Below are 18,857 nucleotides of genomic sequence, written 5' to 3' on the forward strand. Positions count from 1 at the left end.
TAGGAGTAGGGATAAAATAGAAATAGACCAAATTGAAAAGGACTGAAGCCCAGACTAAACTTAGTTTTATTCCTAATAATTTGATCAATGTTATCTGCTCCTACCTAACTGCCTGCCAAAAGCAAAAGAAGAGCTTGTACAGAGACAAACGCTGCCATCCAGAGCAAAAATTATCTTGCTAATTTCTCATATACAATGCTTGGCTTGCAATAAAAATTACCAGGAGACAACACTAAATAAATCAAATCAAACCAGCAAACAAAACACGGCAGACAACAGATCAACAAAACGTGGAGGACTGATACAGGAATAAGTGGGGGAAATCTACAGCTTTGCTAGCCCAGTGTTTTGTTCTCTGGATTAAGAAGGTGGCCAATCAGAACTTTAACAGGGTAGCCCAGGAAATGAGAAGAAATGAGATAATGCTCTTCTCACATCCCTGAAGGACTGAAAATTTATGTATACACTGGGAAGAGCTGAAAAAGCCCTGTGTAAAACTGAAGTCAAGAGAGACTTGAGGACTGGCTACAACTTCATTTCCCAACCTATACACAGATCAAGCAACAGACCATTAAAGGATCAAGATGCTTGAGCACAACCTCTGCCCAATCACTGGCCACTAAATTGAGTAGACTGAGACTCTTAAGATACCAGGCTAACAAAATAAAAATGAAAAAAATGAATAAAAAACTGAACAAAGACATCATTGGCTACACACCTTGAGGGAGACAGATTTCATAGCTTAAGTCCAGGGAAGTTACAAAAACAAAACAAAACAAAACAAAAAAACCTAACAACCTTTGAAAAAATAAAACAGAATTTCATTTTTTCAAGCACATCTAGTTTTCAAACAAAAGTTACAAGACATACATGACATGAAATTGAAAACTGTGTCCCATACTCAGGGAAAAGGTAATCAATGGAAACTGACTCTTGAGTTGGCCCTGATGTTGGGTTTTGTAGGCAAAGCCTTTGAAGCAGTTATTACAAATGTTCAAAGAATTAAAGAAAAACATGACTATAATGACAATAGAAGCTATAAAGAAATTGCAATTCTAGAGCTGAAAAGCACAATAACAAGTTGCAGTAACTTGGGGAATAGAGCACCTCTGTGTGATGCTGGTTTGGATCCCAGGTCAACCTGAGCATGCTGGATGCATGCACATATGCCTGTGATCCTGGCCAGCTGAGAAACTCAGGGGATATCGTGGCATGGCAAGACCCTGTAAAAAGTACCTCTCCCTCTTCCCCTTCATCTCATTTAGTTAATGAACTTTAAAAAGGAAGACTACAATAACTTTTTTACAAACAAGCTTGGAAAAATGAAATAAAAGATTCACTTGATGAACTCAGCAGCAGATTTGAGATAGCAAAAAAAAAAGAATCAGTAAACTTAAAGGCAGATCATTAGAAAGTAACTTTTAAAAATATAGAGGGAAAATATTGAGGAAAAAAATAGACCCTCATAAATCTGTGGACAAAGTCAAGTACAGAAATACACATGTAATATGACCTCCAGAAGAAGAAGTGGGTGGGTACGGTAGAGATTAGAAGATATAATGGCTGAAAACTTCCCACATTTGAAGAAAAATATTAAGCCAAGCCACAGGTCCAAGAAGCCATAAAAACTTTAAATAGGATAAAAACAAAGAGAGTCTTACTTAGACATATCAATTATAATAGTCTGTGTATGCAAGTATTGTTTTTAAATCAAAGAAAACAATATTAAAAGTAGCAGGATGAAAACAATGCTTCATAAATAACAGACCAACATTAAAACAGCTGACTTCTCATCAGAGACAACAAACAGTGGAATGACATATTCAAAATGCTAATAGGAAAATGATTCCAGAGGAAAACATGGTTATGTTGGAAAAAAAAATACAGAAAGTGTTAATATGTAGGCAAAACCAAAATAATATTTACTGCAGAAAATATAGACCAGCAAACTATGGCCCATAGGTCAAATCTTCCTATAGCCTATATATATATAGAGAGAAATCACCCCCCAGAGGGGATGGCCATGCTGCAATCCCTTCTCCTCCATTCTCCTCTCAGGATCTTGGACACGCACACACATGTGCCCAGTGTGATTTTAAGCCACCGGGTCTGGGACTCGAACTGTGGTCGACTATGTGGGAGTCCAGTGACATAGCCATTATGCTAACTGCTGGTCCCATATAGCCTATTTTTCTATAGCCCTCTAGATTTGAATAGCTTTTAATTTCTTCTTTTTTTTTTTTTAGAGAGAGAGATTTTTTATATAGGGCATGTACACTTGCCAGAGAGACAGAAAGTGAGAAATGACCTCCCAGGAGGGATGGGCAAGCCACAATCCCTTCTCCTCCATTCTCCTCTCAGGATTTTGGGCATACCTGCAGATGTACTTGGCATGAGTTTTAAGCCGAAGGGTCTGGGACTCAAACTGTAGTCAATCACATGGGAGTCCAGCGACATAGCCATTATGCCATCTGCTGGTCTCTTGAATGGCTTTTACATTTTAAAGAGTTATTTAAAAAGCACAAAAAAGAACATGATAGGAAACATGTATGACCCATGAAATCTCAAATATTTACCATCTTGCACTGTCCATAAAAAGTTGGCCAATCTCTAGGTAAAAATAATGTATCATAGAGCTTAAAATACATGGAAGGCATTGCTGTATGGGTAGATTTAGATGGAATGAATGGAGTTAAACTGTTTTTTCCCTTATCCAAGAAGTGATAAAAAGTATGCATTTATATTAAAATGTAATAAGTTAAGGGTGTATGTTGTCATCTTAAACATCAAAATAATAATACAGGTTATATCATCAGCAAGCTAATGTTGGACAGGCTGGGATGGTGGAACTGAAACAATAAAAATATTATTCCAAAATGAGGCAAGTAAGGAGAGGGAAAGAAAATTGAATAGGTAGGGCACCTCAAAGCATAAATAACCCGATGTTACATTTAAACACAACTGGAAAGACGAGGAAAGAGAGGCTTAGGAGAGTATATGAGAACTTCCTTCGGTATCTGAATGGCTGGATGCCAAGGGGACTGGCCTTGTTCTATGTGGTCCCTAAACTGGGACCAGTAGAGACAGATTGCCCTTTGGTAGATTAGTGGGAGCTTCCCAAACAATGGACTGGTGCATGCAGAGGCTGGCATCACAGTGAACACACGGCACACGAGCCAGTCAGACGCCAATAAGAGTTTGGACACGCTTGGTCTCCAAGCTCAGTTTTCTCACCCATAAGGGAGAGTGATTGACACCTGGCTTGGAGAGCTGCTGTGAAGACTAACTGCCAGTAAAACACAGCACAGTAAGGATACAATGATTGGTAGTTATCATTACTCTAACTTCAGCATCATAGGGGTGTGGCATAGAGCATCTTCCAGGACCTCCAGTCTCAATGGCCTGGGATTTCCTTATATAACCGAGTGCTCAGAAGCTTATGTTTCTAACTTGATGATGATCATTCATCACAGCACTGCTCTGGGACGCACTAAAACGCTGTGTCATCGCTAAATGCTAAGTGTCCAGACCTGAACACTCAGCTGGAGACTTTGTGTTCCTCGGCCCTGCCCCATGGACTCTGGAAATGACTTGAACCCTCGTTCCTATTCCCTGTTTCCTACCAGGTACATGGGAAGAAAAATTCCTGCCTGTTCCCACAAAACCCCCGAAGCACTGCGGAAGAAATGATCAAAGCACTTGTGGCATCATTAAACCCCAATCACAGAATCCCAGGGGGACAATTTTCAGCTGGGAAGTTGTTTTTACGTCAAGTTCACAGACCTATGAAGGGCTTTGAGCTCCCCAGCAAACTCCCAGCTCAGTAGGATCAATACAGGAAAAAAACATGTATTTTTCCACACTAGTAGGAGTGAAAGAGAAAACCTCTCTGTATGCACTGAGAAACAGGTTTGGCTGAGATTAGTCACCCAAGTTGGACAGAGCGGTGACCTCTGGAGTCTGGAGCCAATGAAAGGACATTAGATCATCAGGCCTTGGCAGTAAAGTCACAGTTTCATTCCTCTTAGAGAAGCACCTCTTAAGTAGTGACTCTCTACCTTTTGTTTGCTACCTTGTCCCCAAACCCAGAGATTCAGATTTGATTGGCCTGAGGTGGGGCCTGGAGGTCCTGGCCATCAGAAGTTATTAAAGCCCTTCAAGGATGATCATGATTTCCAAGGTTAAGAATCTATAAGTAGGGACCAGCAGTTAGCGTCATGGCTATGCAAGTAGGGACCAGCAGTTAGCGTCATGGTTATGTCTCTGGACTCTCATGTAGCTGACCGCAGTTCAAGTCCCAGACCTGGTGGCTTACACTCACGCCGGGCGCGTGTGCGTGCATACCCAAGGTCCCAAGAGGAGAATGGAGGAGAAGGGATTGTGGCATGGCCATCCCTGCTGGGGGGGGGGGGTGATTTCTCGTTTTCTGTCTCTCTGTCTCTGTCTTTCTGGCGAGTGCATGCGTCCTATAGCAAAAACCTCTCCAAATCTACAAGGAACCCAGGGTATGTTAGGTTAATGGCTGGCCAGTGATTCATTGGGGGGACTTCAAAAGCTAAATCAGGCCCATCCTCCCTTGTACAGTCAGTAACGGACTTAACTGCAGAGCTGGAAGCCACACGGCTGACTATGGGTTGAGATTTCCAGCCCAGTGGACCTGAAAACACCAGATGTGTGTGTGCCCAGGGTCCTGAAGAGCTGGAGGACTAGGGGAAGGGAAGCCTGGCATGACAAGACCCTAGAGAGGATACTCCTCTCTCTCTCTCTCTCTTCTCTCTCTCTCTCTCTCTTTCCCACCTACGCAGGCTTACTATCATGAATAAAAATAAACAAAACTTCACAAAGGGAAAAAAAAGCAAAATTGAAGCAGTACCTGCTCTCCTAATTTCTAGATTTCTTTTATGTTTGTCTACCTATATGGGGGGTACGTCAAAAAGTTCATTGAAAATAGTTTTTCAGTGCAAACATATTTTGAAATCTATAGCTTTCTCATAATATGCAGTTTTCATGAACTTTTTGAAGATCCCTAGTACTATACCTGAAGCATAATTTTTCGCCCCCCCATCCCCATTCCTTCCTGAGGCAGACTAGCCAATATTTGACCTTGCTCAAGCCTTTAATCAGGCCTCAACTTCCTCATCTATAAAATGGGAACAAGACTAGCTTCGTTGCTTTCTTCGTGGGGTTGTTGTGAGGCTGGGAAAGTGCTATGTAAATAGGATGGGGCTGGACACGTGTGAGTGGTGACTCATCTCCCTGCATAAAAGGCAAGCATTTCCCTGGGCAGCCAGGAGGATTACCAAGGGCAGCACAGGAGGAGCTGAGGTCACTGGTCAGCACCCATGAAATTCTTGGGCTCTTTGAAAAGTGTGCTGTCCTCACAACAACCTTAAGGGTATGCAGAGGCAGGACTGTGGCCCTCTTGGCATCAGTACAGGCTCTGAGAGGCCGTAGTGCATACGGACCACACCAGCCATGGAAGATGAAGCCTCCAGCCAGCCCTGTCTCCTCCAAAGCCAGGAGCTGCACTGGTGAGCTGGGCAGGGGAGGGGTGAAGTAGGCAAGGGTTGTCTCTGCATCATTTTGGACTGCACGCAGGTCATCTGGATGGCCATGTGCTTCACAGTGTGACTGTAAGCCATCACCCTCTGAAGCTCACAGCTCCCCTTCATGCGCATGGCGGGTAGGACCTCTGAGCAGGCAACACATGTGACTTGCTATAGGTACTGGGTCAGAAAGCCACGGGTCATGCCTGGCCGGCTGCTCCAACATTAGAACTCCCGGATGGTAGCACTGTGTCCAGTCAGCATGGTGCTTGGGCGGTCACATGTCACAGGCAGTGGAAGGTGACAGTGAGGACCAGAGAACCTCTCTGGGGCAGCTGGGTTGGCCCCTGAATGTCTCAGAATTCTGTGATGGCAGAGGTGCACAGACCTTTGAAATCATCCCATTTACTACCTTAGGAAGCAGAGATCCAGAGAGGTTAACAAACTCTTAGCAAGTTACTAACAGCCATGTGAGAACTGGTTTCTCCTCAGCCGAGTCTGGCATGCTTTCCCTGAGACCAAGTCATTTTGAAAAGTTAGAGAAAGATTTACTACATGTGTGTGTGTTCTACCCTGAGTTCCGACGGAAGTTCTTTTGCCATGTCTGCAAGACCAGTTATTTTTTTGCTGCCTTTACCAACCATCAGTTAATCTCCAGGTTTATCATCAAACAGGCTGGCCAAAAAATAATTAAGGATTAGGGCCAGCCTGTGGCGTGGTGGTTAAGGCGACTGGATCCACATGGCCAACCATGCAGTTTGAGTCCCAAATCTGGTGGCTTGAAAAATACACCGAGTGCAGTATGACCATCTTCTTGGGGGGTGAGGGGGGTGCTTTCACGCTCTCTCTCTCTCTCTCTCTCTGGTAAGTATATGCTTCCTATAGAAAAAAAAATTACCAAAGAAAGAAAGATAGATTGATTAAGGATTGTTAAGGATTGACAATACATCACCTTTGGGGAGACACAAACTCTAGTCTGCAGGGATTACAAAAACCGTTAGAGATCGTTTGAAAAGTCCCAAACTAGGATTCTCTAAATACCTCTTGAGTTGCCTCTTTTGAAGTATGACCTTTTATGTCTGAAGCTGGCAGATGCATCTGGCCCAAAATGCCACTTCCATCGTGCTGCACCCCTGCTGAAAACCGTAATAGCTCCCCACTTCTCTGACAGTAAATCCAAATTCTAGGCTTGTTCCATGACCTTGGGCAGGTCATTCAATCTCTGCAAGGTTCAGGTTTTTTTTTTTAATGTAAAATAAGTTTTACATTAAATCATTTTAGAAGTCTCTTGGAGCCCATAGTCACTCTGCTAATCGCTATTGTTCTCCTTGCACTGGGATTTCAATGTCACACTTGATCTAACTTCAGCTCTCTGAACACTAACCCTGCACTCCAGTTATCCGCCCTGCCCTGCTCCGCTCAAAGCCATCAGCTGAGCCCCTACTTCACCTGAGGTATGCTGCACCCTCCCCTTGCGTTCCCTCTCCGTTCCTTTGTGTTTATCTTACTCCCACTCATCTTTTCAGCATTGAGCTTCTCCTCCCCCGTGAGAGCTCTCCAGCCCACATCCATCTCTCTGTTCACTGGATCCTGTGACTTTTATTGCCGCTACTTGCACCTATTCTGGTGCTTAATTCTTCTCCAGTGATTGTATGCAGATCCATCCTCTATCCCCAGAGGGTTCCCCTACATTTGGTTTAGTATCTACCAGCCCAGCGCACCCCAACTTGCATTCTTAGAAGGGTTCTCAGACAGTTCATTGACAGTAGCAAAAATGCAACTTGATGAAAATGATGATTGACAATTAAACCCTGAAAATCTACAAGGCGCGGATGACAGCCTCGGAAAGCAGAGCTCCCAAGCCCCTAGAGAAAATCGCATACTTGTGCTTGCTGCTCAGAGCAGGAATTTGGAGGTGCAGGTGAGAGTTGGAGCCGGGGTGGGGTTGGGGACTGAGATGTCAGGACATGGAAGAATGTGACACCGGAGTTCCAGGGATGGCTCTGCTACCAAACAGACGCGTGACCAGAGCAGATCCCCGCCCCTCTCACCCCTCTCACATCAATAATTTAAAGGACTTAGGTCATCAGAAGTTCTCTAATAATCCTTTTCTACTTTTATTTGAAAGGACCGGATTTCTAGCCGGCAGGAAAGGACTTCCTTCAGGAATAGAAAGGAAGCCAGCTGGAGGAAGGACTCTGAGCTCCTGCAAAACAAATGTTGACGAGCTTTGCTCTTTTGGAAATGTGAAGGTGTTCTCACCCTTACCCGAGGAGCTCACCCGGCTCCCGCCTTTGGCTTTGCATCCAGGGGCCTGTCATGGGTGTGTTACCTAGGCAACCAGTTCTTATTCAGAGGCATGACAATCTCCTGGGGGAACTTCTGACCCATTTGAGGAAGGTGACATTCTTGTAAAAATTGAATTTTACTAGAGATCCAGTGATTTCTTGCCAACCTGCCTTTGTGGATTATAGCTTTGAGATAATGTTTCGGCTTTATCAGCCAAAGCTTGGAAAGCAGAAATGCGTTCCTGTGTTAGTTACTGAGTCCATTTTAAAGCTGACAGAAAAGTTTAGTTTGAGTTCTTTCCTCCCTCAGGCTCTATTATAATGTAGGGTGGGAGGAGAAGCCCTGGGCTCTAACTCAGGCTGAGGGCTCAATTTGGGCTCCCAGACTAAACGGCTGGGTGACTTTGGGCAGGTACTTAACATCTCAGTTTTCTCCTCTGTACAGTGGGAAGACTAGCACAGGCCATCGTCGGAAGCAGCATACGTATATACTACTTAGCATGGGGCTTGACTGGGGAACCTCATGCCATGAATTTCAATGGAAGTGATCCTCAAATAATAAAGCCCCCAGTGCCTGGCAGAACGAATATTTATATCTTCTTAAAACACCTAATTCTAAACCTCAAAGGATCTCACAAAATAAATTTTCAAGGAGTCTCAGAACATACAATAAAAAATAACAAAGTTCATAAAGAAACTAATTATCTATGAGCAAGAACTAACAGGGAAAAAATAGAGCAGAAACATATTATAAAGACTTTAGATAATGAAGTTATTTAGTAAAAATAGAAAACTACTATGTTTGAAAAAGATAAGGTTTTCATATGACACCTATACATATATATATATGTATATATATGTATATATATATTTCCTTCCTGACGTCTAGGCTGGCCCTGCACCTTGACTGACCCATAGAAGCAGCAGAAAGGACCGCAGGGCCCAGGCATTAGAGGATCTGTGGCTTCTGTCTGTGTTCTTTCAAGGCCTTTAGTCCCAGAACAATATATATCAGGCTGCCCATTTAGTAAGAAAATCCTGAGGAAGCCTCTAGCTCCCCTAGTTATCAGCACCAAGTTTCCAGACTTTAGTCCTCCAAATCTATCCCAGATGACACTCTGTGAAACAGGGAGACAATGGAGGTCCCTGCCGAGGTCTTTTTTTTTTTTTTTAATTTTGGGGGGCTTTTCCTTTTGGGCAAGACACAGTGGATGAGAATTTTCACAACTAATGAACACTGTCAAGTCACAGATTCAGGGGATTATTAACAATGGCAAGGAAAATACATTTGCGGAAATGAGCGTTTTGTCAAAGATGCCATGGTATGTCATCTCATCCCGCGTGCTCCTTTGTGATGTCACTTTTGTTATTCCTTCCATCAAGATGTGAAGCCTATTTCCTTCCCTGGCATCTAGGCTGGCCCTGCACCTTGACTGACCCATAGAAGCAGCAGAAAGGACCGCAGGGCCCAGGCATTAGAGGATCTGTGGCTTCTGTCTGTGTTCTTTCAAGGCCTTTAGTCCCAGAACAATATATATATATATATATATATTTTGAGAGGTCTTTGCTTTAGAGCACGTGCACTCACCAGAAAGACAGAGAAAGAAAGAAATTAAGAAATCACTCCCCGGTAGGGATGGCCACGCCTCAATCCCTTCTCCTCCATTCTGCTCTCGGGATCCTGGGCACGCACGCACATGTGCCGGCGTGAGTTTAAGCCACCGGGTCTGGAACTTGAACCGCAGTCAGCTACATGGGAGTCTAGCAACGTAGCCACTGTGCCAAGTGCTGGTCCTTATTTTTAAAAACATTTACAAATTTGGTAAAGAACTAAGTGTAAATTAAATTTGAAAAACAGAATGGCCAGTTTTTCAGATCTTCCATGACTGAGTATAACAGCAAATTGAACACAACTGAAAAGGAATGAATAACTCAAGATATGTCATAATAAACTACTTAAAATGCAGTATAAAAAGACAAAAAGATGGTAATGATGGAAGACAGCCTAAGAGACATGGTAGCTGAAGTAAGAAAGTCAAACATTTTGGAAACAGCAGATGGCATGATGGTTATGTTGCTGGACTCCCATGTAGATGACTGCGGTTCGAGTCTTGGACCCAGTGGCTTAAAACTCACACCATGTACATGTGTGTGCGTGCCCAAAACCCTAAGAGGAGACTGGAGGAGAAAGGACTGTGGCACAGCTATCTCCTCTGGGGGGTGATTTCTCACATTCTGTCTCTCTGTCTCTCCGGCGAGCGCACATGCCCTATAACAAAAATCTCTAAGAAAACAAAAAGTCAAACATGTTGTTTCAAACAAACATTCCAGAAGGAAAAGATAGAAATAATAAAGCACAGGCAATATCCCAAGACACAGTGGATGAGAATTTTCACAACTAATGAACACTGTCAAGTCACAGATTCAGGGGATTATTAACAATGGCAAGGAAAATACATTTGCGGAAATGAGCGTTTTGTCAAAGATGCCATGGTATGTCATCTCATCCCGCGTGCTCCTTTGTGATGTCACTTTTGTTATTCCTTCCATCAAGATGTGAAGCCTATTTCCTTCCCTGGCATCTAGGCTGGCCCTGCACCTTGACTGACCCATAGAAGCAGCAGAAAGGACCGCAGGGCCCAGGCATTAGAGGATCTGTGGCTTCTGTCTGTGTTCTTTCAAGGCCTTTAGTCCCAGAACAAAGAAGTTCAGGCTGCCCATTTAGTAAGAAAATCCTGAGGAAGCCCCTAGCTCCCCTAGTTATCAGCACCAAGTTTCCAGACTTTAGTCCTCCAAATCTATCCCAGATGACACTCTGTGAAACAGGGAGACAATGGAGGTCCCTGCCGAGGTCTTTTTTTTTTTTTTTAATTTTGGAGAGGTTTTCGCTATAGGGTGCGTGCGTTTGCCAGCAAGACAGAGGGAGACAAAAAGCAAGAAATCACCCCCCAGGGAGGATGTCAATGCTGCAGTCCCTTCCCCTTCTCCATTCTCCTCTTGGGATCTTGGGCACGCATGCACACACGCCCGGCGTGAGTTTTAAGCCACCGGCTCTGGGACGCAAACCGCAGTCAACTACGTGGGAGTCCAGTGACATAGCCATTACGCTAACTGCTGGTCCCCCTCCTGAGGTCTTTTCAAATGCAGGTTCATCAAACCCTGAGTAAATAAAAGGATTGCTGCTGTAAGTCACTAAGACTTAGTGTGACTTGCTATGTAGTAATAGATAACAGTGACATAGATCAATAACACCCAAAATTAGCTCTTCTTTTTCTGTAATTGTTTGTTTTTATTTATTCATTCATTTATTTTAATTTGACCAGAGAGAGACACAGAGAGAGAGAAAGAGAATGTGAGAAAGCAAGCCACCAGGTCTAGGACTCAAACTGTGGCCGGTCATATGGGAATGTCCAGCATCTTAACTTTTTAAAGACTACTAAAGTAGATAGATCTTTAGTAAGGTGAATCAAAAGAAAAGAAAGACCAGCAGAAAAGAGGGACCAGCAGTTAGTGTAATGGTTCTGTCACTGAACTCCCATGTAGTCAACCATGGTTCAAGTCCAGGACCCGGTGACTTAAACTCACACCGGGCGTGTGTGCATGCGTGCCCAAGATCCCGAGAGGAGAATGGAGGTGAAGGGATTGCGGTGTGGCCATCCCCCCTTGGGGGTGATTTCTCACTTTCTGTCTCTCTGTCTCTCTGTCTTTCTGGCGAGCACACACATCCTATAGCAAAAACCTCTAAAAAAAAAAAAAAGAAAAGAAAAAGAAAAGATAAGAAAAGAAAAAAGAAAGAAAAGAAAGAAGTCATAAATAACCAGTAACAGAAATAAAAAGGAGGCCATGACTACAGAAAGTGCAGATATTAAAGAGACATTAACAGAGAATTATACACAAATTTTATGCCAAAAAACTTGAAATGAACACATTTCTAGAAAAATAAAACTTTCCAAAACCAACTTAAGGAGAAATAGAAAATATGAATAATTCTATAACCATTTTTTTAAAAATTGAGGAACCAGCTGGCATGGAGATTAAAGCACTAGACTCCCAAATGGCTGATCACTGACTGTTCAAGTCCCAGACCCGGCAGCTTGAAACTCGTGTTGGGTGCATATGTGTGTATGTCCAGGATTCTAAGAAAAGAATGGAGGAGAAGAGATTGTGGCAAGGCCAGCCACCCCGGGGGAGGGGTGATTTCTCACTTTCTGTTTCTCTGTCTCTCTGGCAAGCACATGTACCCTATAACAAAAATCTGTCTCCAAAAAACCTTGAATCAGTCATCAATCATATGAATACGAGTGTTCATGACAGCAAAAATAATATTCTGGTCTGGATGACCTCATTGGCAAGTTCTATCAAATATTAAAGGGAAAAAAAAATCCATTCTTATTGGGACCAGCAGATGGTGTAATGGTTACATTGGTAACCATAGTTGGACTCCCACATAGTCAGCTAAGGTTTGAGTCCCAGACGTAGCTTAAAATTCACGACAGGCGTGTAAGCATTTGTGCCTAAAATTCTGAGAGGAGAAAGAAGAAGGAACTGCACCATGGCCATCTCCCTGGGGGTTGATTTCTCATTTTCTGTCTGGGTCTTTTTCTATCTCTCTCTGTCTCTCCAGTGAATGCAAGTGTCCTACAGCAAAAACCTTTCTTTTAAACAAAAATCCATTCTGGGGACCAGCAGTTAGTGTAATGGCTATGTTGCTGGACTCCCAGTTGACTGCGGTTCGAGTCCCAAACCCAGTGGCTTAAATTCATGCCAGGCGCGTGGGTGTGTGTGCCCAGGATCCCGAGAGGAGAATAGAGGAGAAGGGATTGCAGCGTGGCCATCCCCCCTGGGGCGTGATTTCTCACTTTCTGTCTCTCTGTCTCTCTCTCTTTCTGGTGAGTGCACGTGCCCTACAGCAAAAACCTCTCCCCCCAAAAAACCCATTCTTATTACAAACTGTTACAGAAAACAGATGGACTCCCACATACTTGACTGTGGTTCAAGTCCTGGATCCGGTGGCTTAAACTCACACTGGGCAAGTGTGTGTGTGTGCCCAAAATCCTGAGAGGAGAATGGAGGAGAAGGTATTTCTTGCTTTCTGTCTATTTCTTTTCTTTTCTTTTTTGAGAGGTTTTTCACTATAGGGCGCGTGCACTCGCCAGACAGACGGAGAGAGACACAGAGACAGAAAGCAAGAAATCAGCCGGGAGCCGCAGTCGACTACGTGGGAGTCCAGTGACATAGCCATTACGCTAACTGCTGGTTCCCTCTCTATTTCTCTCTGTCTTTCTGGAGAGCGCACGTGCCCTATAGCAAAAACTTCTCAAAAAAGAAAGAAAGGGAGGGAGGGAGGGAGGGAGGGAGGAAGGAAGGAAGGAAGGAAGGATATCTTTATGGTCTCAAGGTAGTTGTTTTGTTTTTGTTTTTGTTTTTGTTTTCATTTTGTCAGAGGGCATATGCACTGGCCAGAGAGACAGAGAGAGAGAGTGAGGAGAGGGAAGAAGCACCCTCCATAGGGAATGGTGATGCTGCAATTCTCTCTTCACTTCTCTTCTTTTGAGATTTTTGGGCACGTGTGCACCAGGTCAGGGACTAGCACCATGCAGTCAGCCATGTGGGATCCAGCTCCCTTAGCCACCAGGCCATGGGCTGGCCCAAGGAGTTCTTAATTAAGATACAAAGAGCATACCCCCAAAAAAGTTGAAAAATTCATGTACTTCAGAATAGAGACAGAATGTACAAATGGACAACAGCCAAGTCCTCTATGATGACGGGACTGTGACCTGAACTCCGCAGCAACCAACCCAGAAGGCCAAACACAACCTCTGCAGCATCAGCCCAAAATGGAAAGGCCTTGGCTAATGACTGCCCTCCTCTCTGCTTTTTGCCCCTGCTTCCAATACAAGACCAACCAGAGGAAGCCAACTGTGCACTGCTGATAATCACTGAATGCTCTGTTTCTAGCATCTTCTCTCCAGCGTCCCCATGCCAGCACTCTCCGACAGAGCAGAACTGAAGCCTTCCTTCTTTTCGCTGAAAATCTTTCCCACTCCCCTGCTTGCCTTTTCATCTCTGCCAACCTCAAGTTATGGCTTGCTATAGCCAACGCTGAGGGGAAAAGCCACTATTTATTCTCATTTGGGTGGTCTTCCTTTATTTCCACAAAATTAAGGATTTCACTTATCAGAAGTCTCCAAAAAGAAAAAAGAGAAAGGCATGCTTTGGAGTGGGATTAGATATTTGCCATCTATGTGACCTCAAAGAGCCCGGGCCCAGTTTACAAGGAGAACTGCAAATCCATGGGGGAAAACTTGACCTGGCACTTCATGAAAGAGGAATTCAAAGGATCAATAAACACCCAAAGAAGTTGTTGGCCATGTTGGCAATCTGGAAACTGTGACCACCCTGTGTAGTAGGCCCGGCAGGCATTTCGCCGACGTGAGCGGCAGCTCTGGGGCTCCCTCCCAGGAGGGTCCAACTCTCCATCCCATACTCACTCCTTTCTCTCTGGGAGCTCCAGGGCAAGAGTCTTCCTGCTCCTGGCCCTGCACCCAGGCCCTTCATCTAGAGACGGTGAAATATCATTTCCAAAGCTCTTTTCCATAAAAGACCCTGCCTTCTTGGACACAGAACCACAGGAGGGGAGAAGGGCAGAGAGGGATTGTGGCAGAGGCATGATCTGCTCCTAGCCATAGGAGTCAGGAAAAACGCAAAGCCCTGGCTGGCAGCCTACTCATTCGTTCAAGGCTCAATAGGCCCAGGGAGAGACCAGCAGTTAGCGTAATAGCTATGTCGCCGGACTCCTACGTAGTTGACCACGGTTCAAGTCCCAGACCTGGTGGCTTAAAATTCATGCTGGGCACTTGCATGTGCGTGCCCAAGATCCGGAGAGGAGAATGGAGGAGAAGGGATTGCGGTGTGGTCATCCCCCCTGGGGGGTGATTTCTCACTTTCTGTCTCTCTGTCTCTCTGTCTGTCTGGCAAGCACACGTGCCCTATAGCGAAAACCTCTCCTAAAAAAAGAAAAAAAAGAAAAAGGCCCAGGGATAGACAAATAGGCCAAAAGAAAGTTCTAAGATGGGTGGAAGCCACTGAAGGTGTGGGCAATCCTTTAGAATGTATCATCCTGAGACCTGCCTTCCTCTGTCCTTGTAAGCAAAAAGCAAAACAAAGCCCATGCATTGTCATTATCAAAATGCACTGATTAGTGATAGTGTTTGCACGTTAAGGATAAGAAAAATCAAGGGCCAAACAGGTAGAAGACCTTGCTCGTAGCCACACAGCACGAAAACTAGAACCCAAGGCCATGACTCTAACTCCTGGCTTGCCCCCACCATGCAGCTGCCGACCGCCTATAACTCTCTCCCGTCCCAAGCCCAGCCTCTTGCCCACAGCCTTGGGACATATAACCCTCCATCACTTGAATACTTCCTCCGCATCCCATTCGAGCAAACCAGCCTGCTGTGTTAGGACTGTACATTTCATGCTTTTTCAAAAAGACACGTTCCTCCGCAAACTCCTTGCCTAAGTGAAATGGGACACAGCGGGGCTGAGCCAGAGGCACACTTACCTCGCCCCAGAGGGAGCAGCAACCCCAGGAGGAAGATGCTTAGCTGTAGCCCCATGGTAGAGTGCTCCAGGTGTCATGAGCCTCCAGACAGCCACTTCCTCAGATGGACGGGTCGGGTCGCACTCCTCCTGCTGTCACGTTCTTCTGTGATTGGACAGTGCATCTGTTTTACTGTGTTCACTTCTGCGGGATGGTAGCGGCTGGCTGGAAATGATGGAATATGAACATTTAGGCAGAAGAGTTCTTGCAGCAGATGAGCCAAAGTCAGGTAGCAGGTTCTGGTCCTAGAGGCAAAAACACCAGGACTACACAGCCACCTTCTTATGGCCTTTCAGGAAATCGCAGCATCAGGGGATGGGTCTGCTGGGAAGAGCGCAGGCCTGAGAATCCTAGGGGGTGGGCTGAAATTCCAACCCAGCCTCAGCTGTGGGAACTGGGGTGCTTCCCTGAATTTGGCCTCAGCTTTCTCAGGTAAGCCAGGAGATAAGGGACACCTGGCGTGAGAGTTACGTTGTAACAACTGTTAAGTAGTGAAGCCACCTCCAAATTTACATTCTCTCTTAGTATGAAATGCATCCTGCCCTGTCTTCAGAGGCCCCCTGGCTCCCCTGGTTTGTTTGATTTGCATAAGAGGTTTCTTCCCATCTCCCCCAACCCCAAAGCCATGGGTGGCCAAAAGGCAGGGCGAATGTGCACATCACATATTTATTGTCTGCAAGTTGAATGGAAAGATTCAGAGACGTGAGCCGTCCATCTGAGTCTGACAGAATCAGCAGTTTCCTTTGGGCAAACTGATTGGAGAATGCTGGGCCAGGGCACAGCAGGGTAGACAGGGCTGGAATTTAAAGCCAGAGTGACAAAATAGCCTTGAGGGGGAAATTGACTTTTGTTCTCACAAATCTCAAGGAATGGTTGCCTTGGTTAATGTGAGCAAATGTATTTAGATCAGCCGCCCTCGTCAAGGTGAGGCTGAGAGCCTGACTGAGGTCTACCTAGGAGCTGGACCCTGATTTCCCAACCCCCAGCCTCAGATTTCAACCTCCTAGCTGACCTGGATATTTCTTCTTGTGTTTTAAAAATCAGTTATGGCTCTGTTGTTTTGAATATGAAGTAAAAAGTAGGCAGTCCTTTGACCTCAGGCTCCCGATTTTCAAATGTCTTCCTTTCCTAACTCGGGAAGATGTAACTTGTGGTGACCACTGACTCAGCCGTGGTAAAAACTTAGCCTCAGGACCCTCAGGTCATCTTGGGTCATGGCAGAGTACGAAGGACCAACCTTGTAACATTGTGGTTAGAGGAGGCAGATCCCACAAGGCTGACTGTGGTTCGAATCCCAGGCCCGGTAGCTTGAAAAACATGCCTGGTGTATACACACACATACCTCAAATCCCAACAGGATGGAGAGACTGAAGAAAAGGGAGTGTGGTGTGACCACACTCCATCAGAGGGTGCTTCCTCCCTCTTCCTTTTTTTGTCTCTCTTTGGTAAGCACCATACCTTCCAGCAATTCAAACAGTAATAAGAGAAAAAAGAGAGAAGTATGTGGACACTGGCACACCTAGCATAGCTGGCCACTGGATGATGAAGGGCTCACACAGAAAAGAAAGGAGAAACTCTCCCTGTGGTCTGCAGGGACTACTGGAGAATGGCTGTCCCTGAGCTTCTAGACACTTGTCATCTGCACCAAACTACCCCCAGTTCGATGAGAGACCTAGAGCTGGTTCCGCTTCCGCAGCCAAGCTTGTCAGGGGTCTGTCCATCCCTGTGCCACCAGCGGCTTTGAGAAGCATCACCGAGCCTGCTGGGACTGAGTGAGCATTCATAGGTCCCCACTCACGCTCGGGCCGGTTGGAGCTGGGTGGGAAGCATGATGGGACGTGGGCAGGCATACCCTGGCTTGCCACTGTATTTGCTCCCATCTCTCACGGCTTCTCCATTAGACCACCACATCCTGATCAAGAGGGGCCAACGTGCTGTCCTCCAGCCTCCAGAAAAGTGGGAACAGATTTTTTAAAATCTGTGTAATATGGGGCCAGCCAGTGGCATGGCGGTTAAGGTGCTGGATTCCCACATGGCCAACCACGGTTTGAGCCCCACACCTGGTGGCTTGAGAATCACACCAGGTACGTTTGTGTGCATGTTCAAAATCTCAGGTGCAGAATGGAGAAGGGATTGTGGCATGGTGATCCCCCAGAGCAGTGTTTTCTCAGCTTCTCTCTCTCACTCTCTGTCTCTCTCCAGCAAGAGCACATGACCTATGGCAAAAACTTAAAAAAAAAAAAAAAATCTCTGTAATGTCTATGAGGCATTTTGGTTTAGGACAGATTAAATACTTTTAGATAGAAGAAATCGTGGGGGCTGCACAGTGGTAAAATGTGATGCTGTACAAGACTGACCCACATGAAAAGGTTCTGAGGGCTGGCAGGTGGCACGGTGGTTAAGGTGTGGACTCCCACATGGTTGACCATGGTTCAAGTCCCGGATTGGTCAACTTTCTTTTTCACTTTCCCTTTCTCTCACTCTCAGTCTATCTCTGGTCAAATTAAAAAATAATAATAATGATAGTAAATAAAGTAAATAACTCTTTTTTAAAAAGGAGGTGGGGGCAGCAGGTGGCATGGTGGTTAAGGCTGCTGGACTACCACAAGGTCGACCATGGTTCAAGTCCTGGACCTGGTGACTGGCTTTCTCATTTTCCCTTTCTCTCTCTTTTTTCTCTCTGTCTCTCTCTGGTTAAATTAAAATAAGTAAATAAATAAAATAAAAGTTAAATAAAGTAATTCTTTCCAAAAAATTTTTAAAAAGGAGGGGTGGGGTTCTGGGTTCAAGTCTGAAGACCTCCCTGAGTATGCTGGGTACACTGCGTGCCCATAATCTGGGGCTGACTGAAGCTGGGGCATGTCATGGCATCAAGACCCTGTTAGAGGTGCTGTCTCTCAGCCTCTCTCTCTGTCTTTCTTGCTCATGGAAAAAAAATGAAGTAAAGTTAAAAAAAAAAAAAAAAAGGAACTCTTTGCCTCCCAACAATGCATCAAGGAATCGTCACCACCTGTGAGGCAGTGGGGGCTGCAATATTTTGGGGCACTCTTACCAGACCCCACGGCGCACTCCATAAACACCGGCTTCTTTCACACCTACCGTCTATGGGGTCTATTGGCGGCTCTGAGAACGAGGGCATAAGCGTCATCGGTAGACTAGCTCCACCCCTTCTCCAGAAACGCTTGTTCTCTTATTTTAGCTATGAGATGTCCTAAGAAGACACGCCTAGTGGGGAAAGGTATGCTATTTCAGATTTTTGCAACAACTGTCATTTGGGGAAAGTCACAACCCATGAATTCATTTTATTTATTTATTTAGGTTTTAGTTATTGTTAAAAGCTGTGTGCGCTCACCAGAGACAGAAAGAGAAATAAAGAGAGAGGGAAAGTGAGAAATCACCCCCGCCAGGGGAGATGGCCAT

At 45.1% G+C, this 18,857-nt stretch overlaps 1 protein-coding gene across 1 annotated transcript in view; it reads right to left on the minus strand.

Moving 5' to 3' along the window:
* LOC106736403 (phospholipase B1, membrane-associated-like) overlaps positions 1-15,675 on the minus strand; it is a 46,583-nt gene extending 30,908 nt beyond the window's left edge. The window contains exon 1 of the mRNA XM_014593093.2: positions 15,399-15,675. Coding sequence (XP_014448579.1) covers positions 15,399-15,453 — 55 coding nt within the window. The 5' untranslated portion in view covers positions 15,454-15,675. The remainder of the gene's footprint in view (positions 1-15,398) is intronic.
* Positions 15,676-18,857: the final 3,182 nt, after the last annotated feature.

This window comes from Tupaia chinensis, unplaced genomic scaffold (assembly GCF_000334495.1).
Source record: "Tupaia chinensis unplaced genomic scaffold, TupChi_1.0 Scaffold139757_1, whole genome shotgun sequence".
NCBI lineage: Eukaryota > Metazoa > Chordata > Mammalia > Scandentia > Tupaiidae > Tupaia > Tupaia belangeri.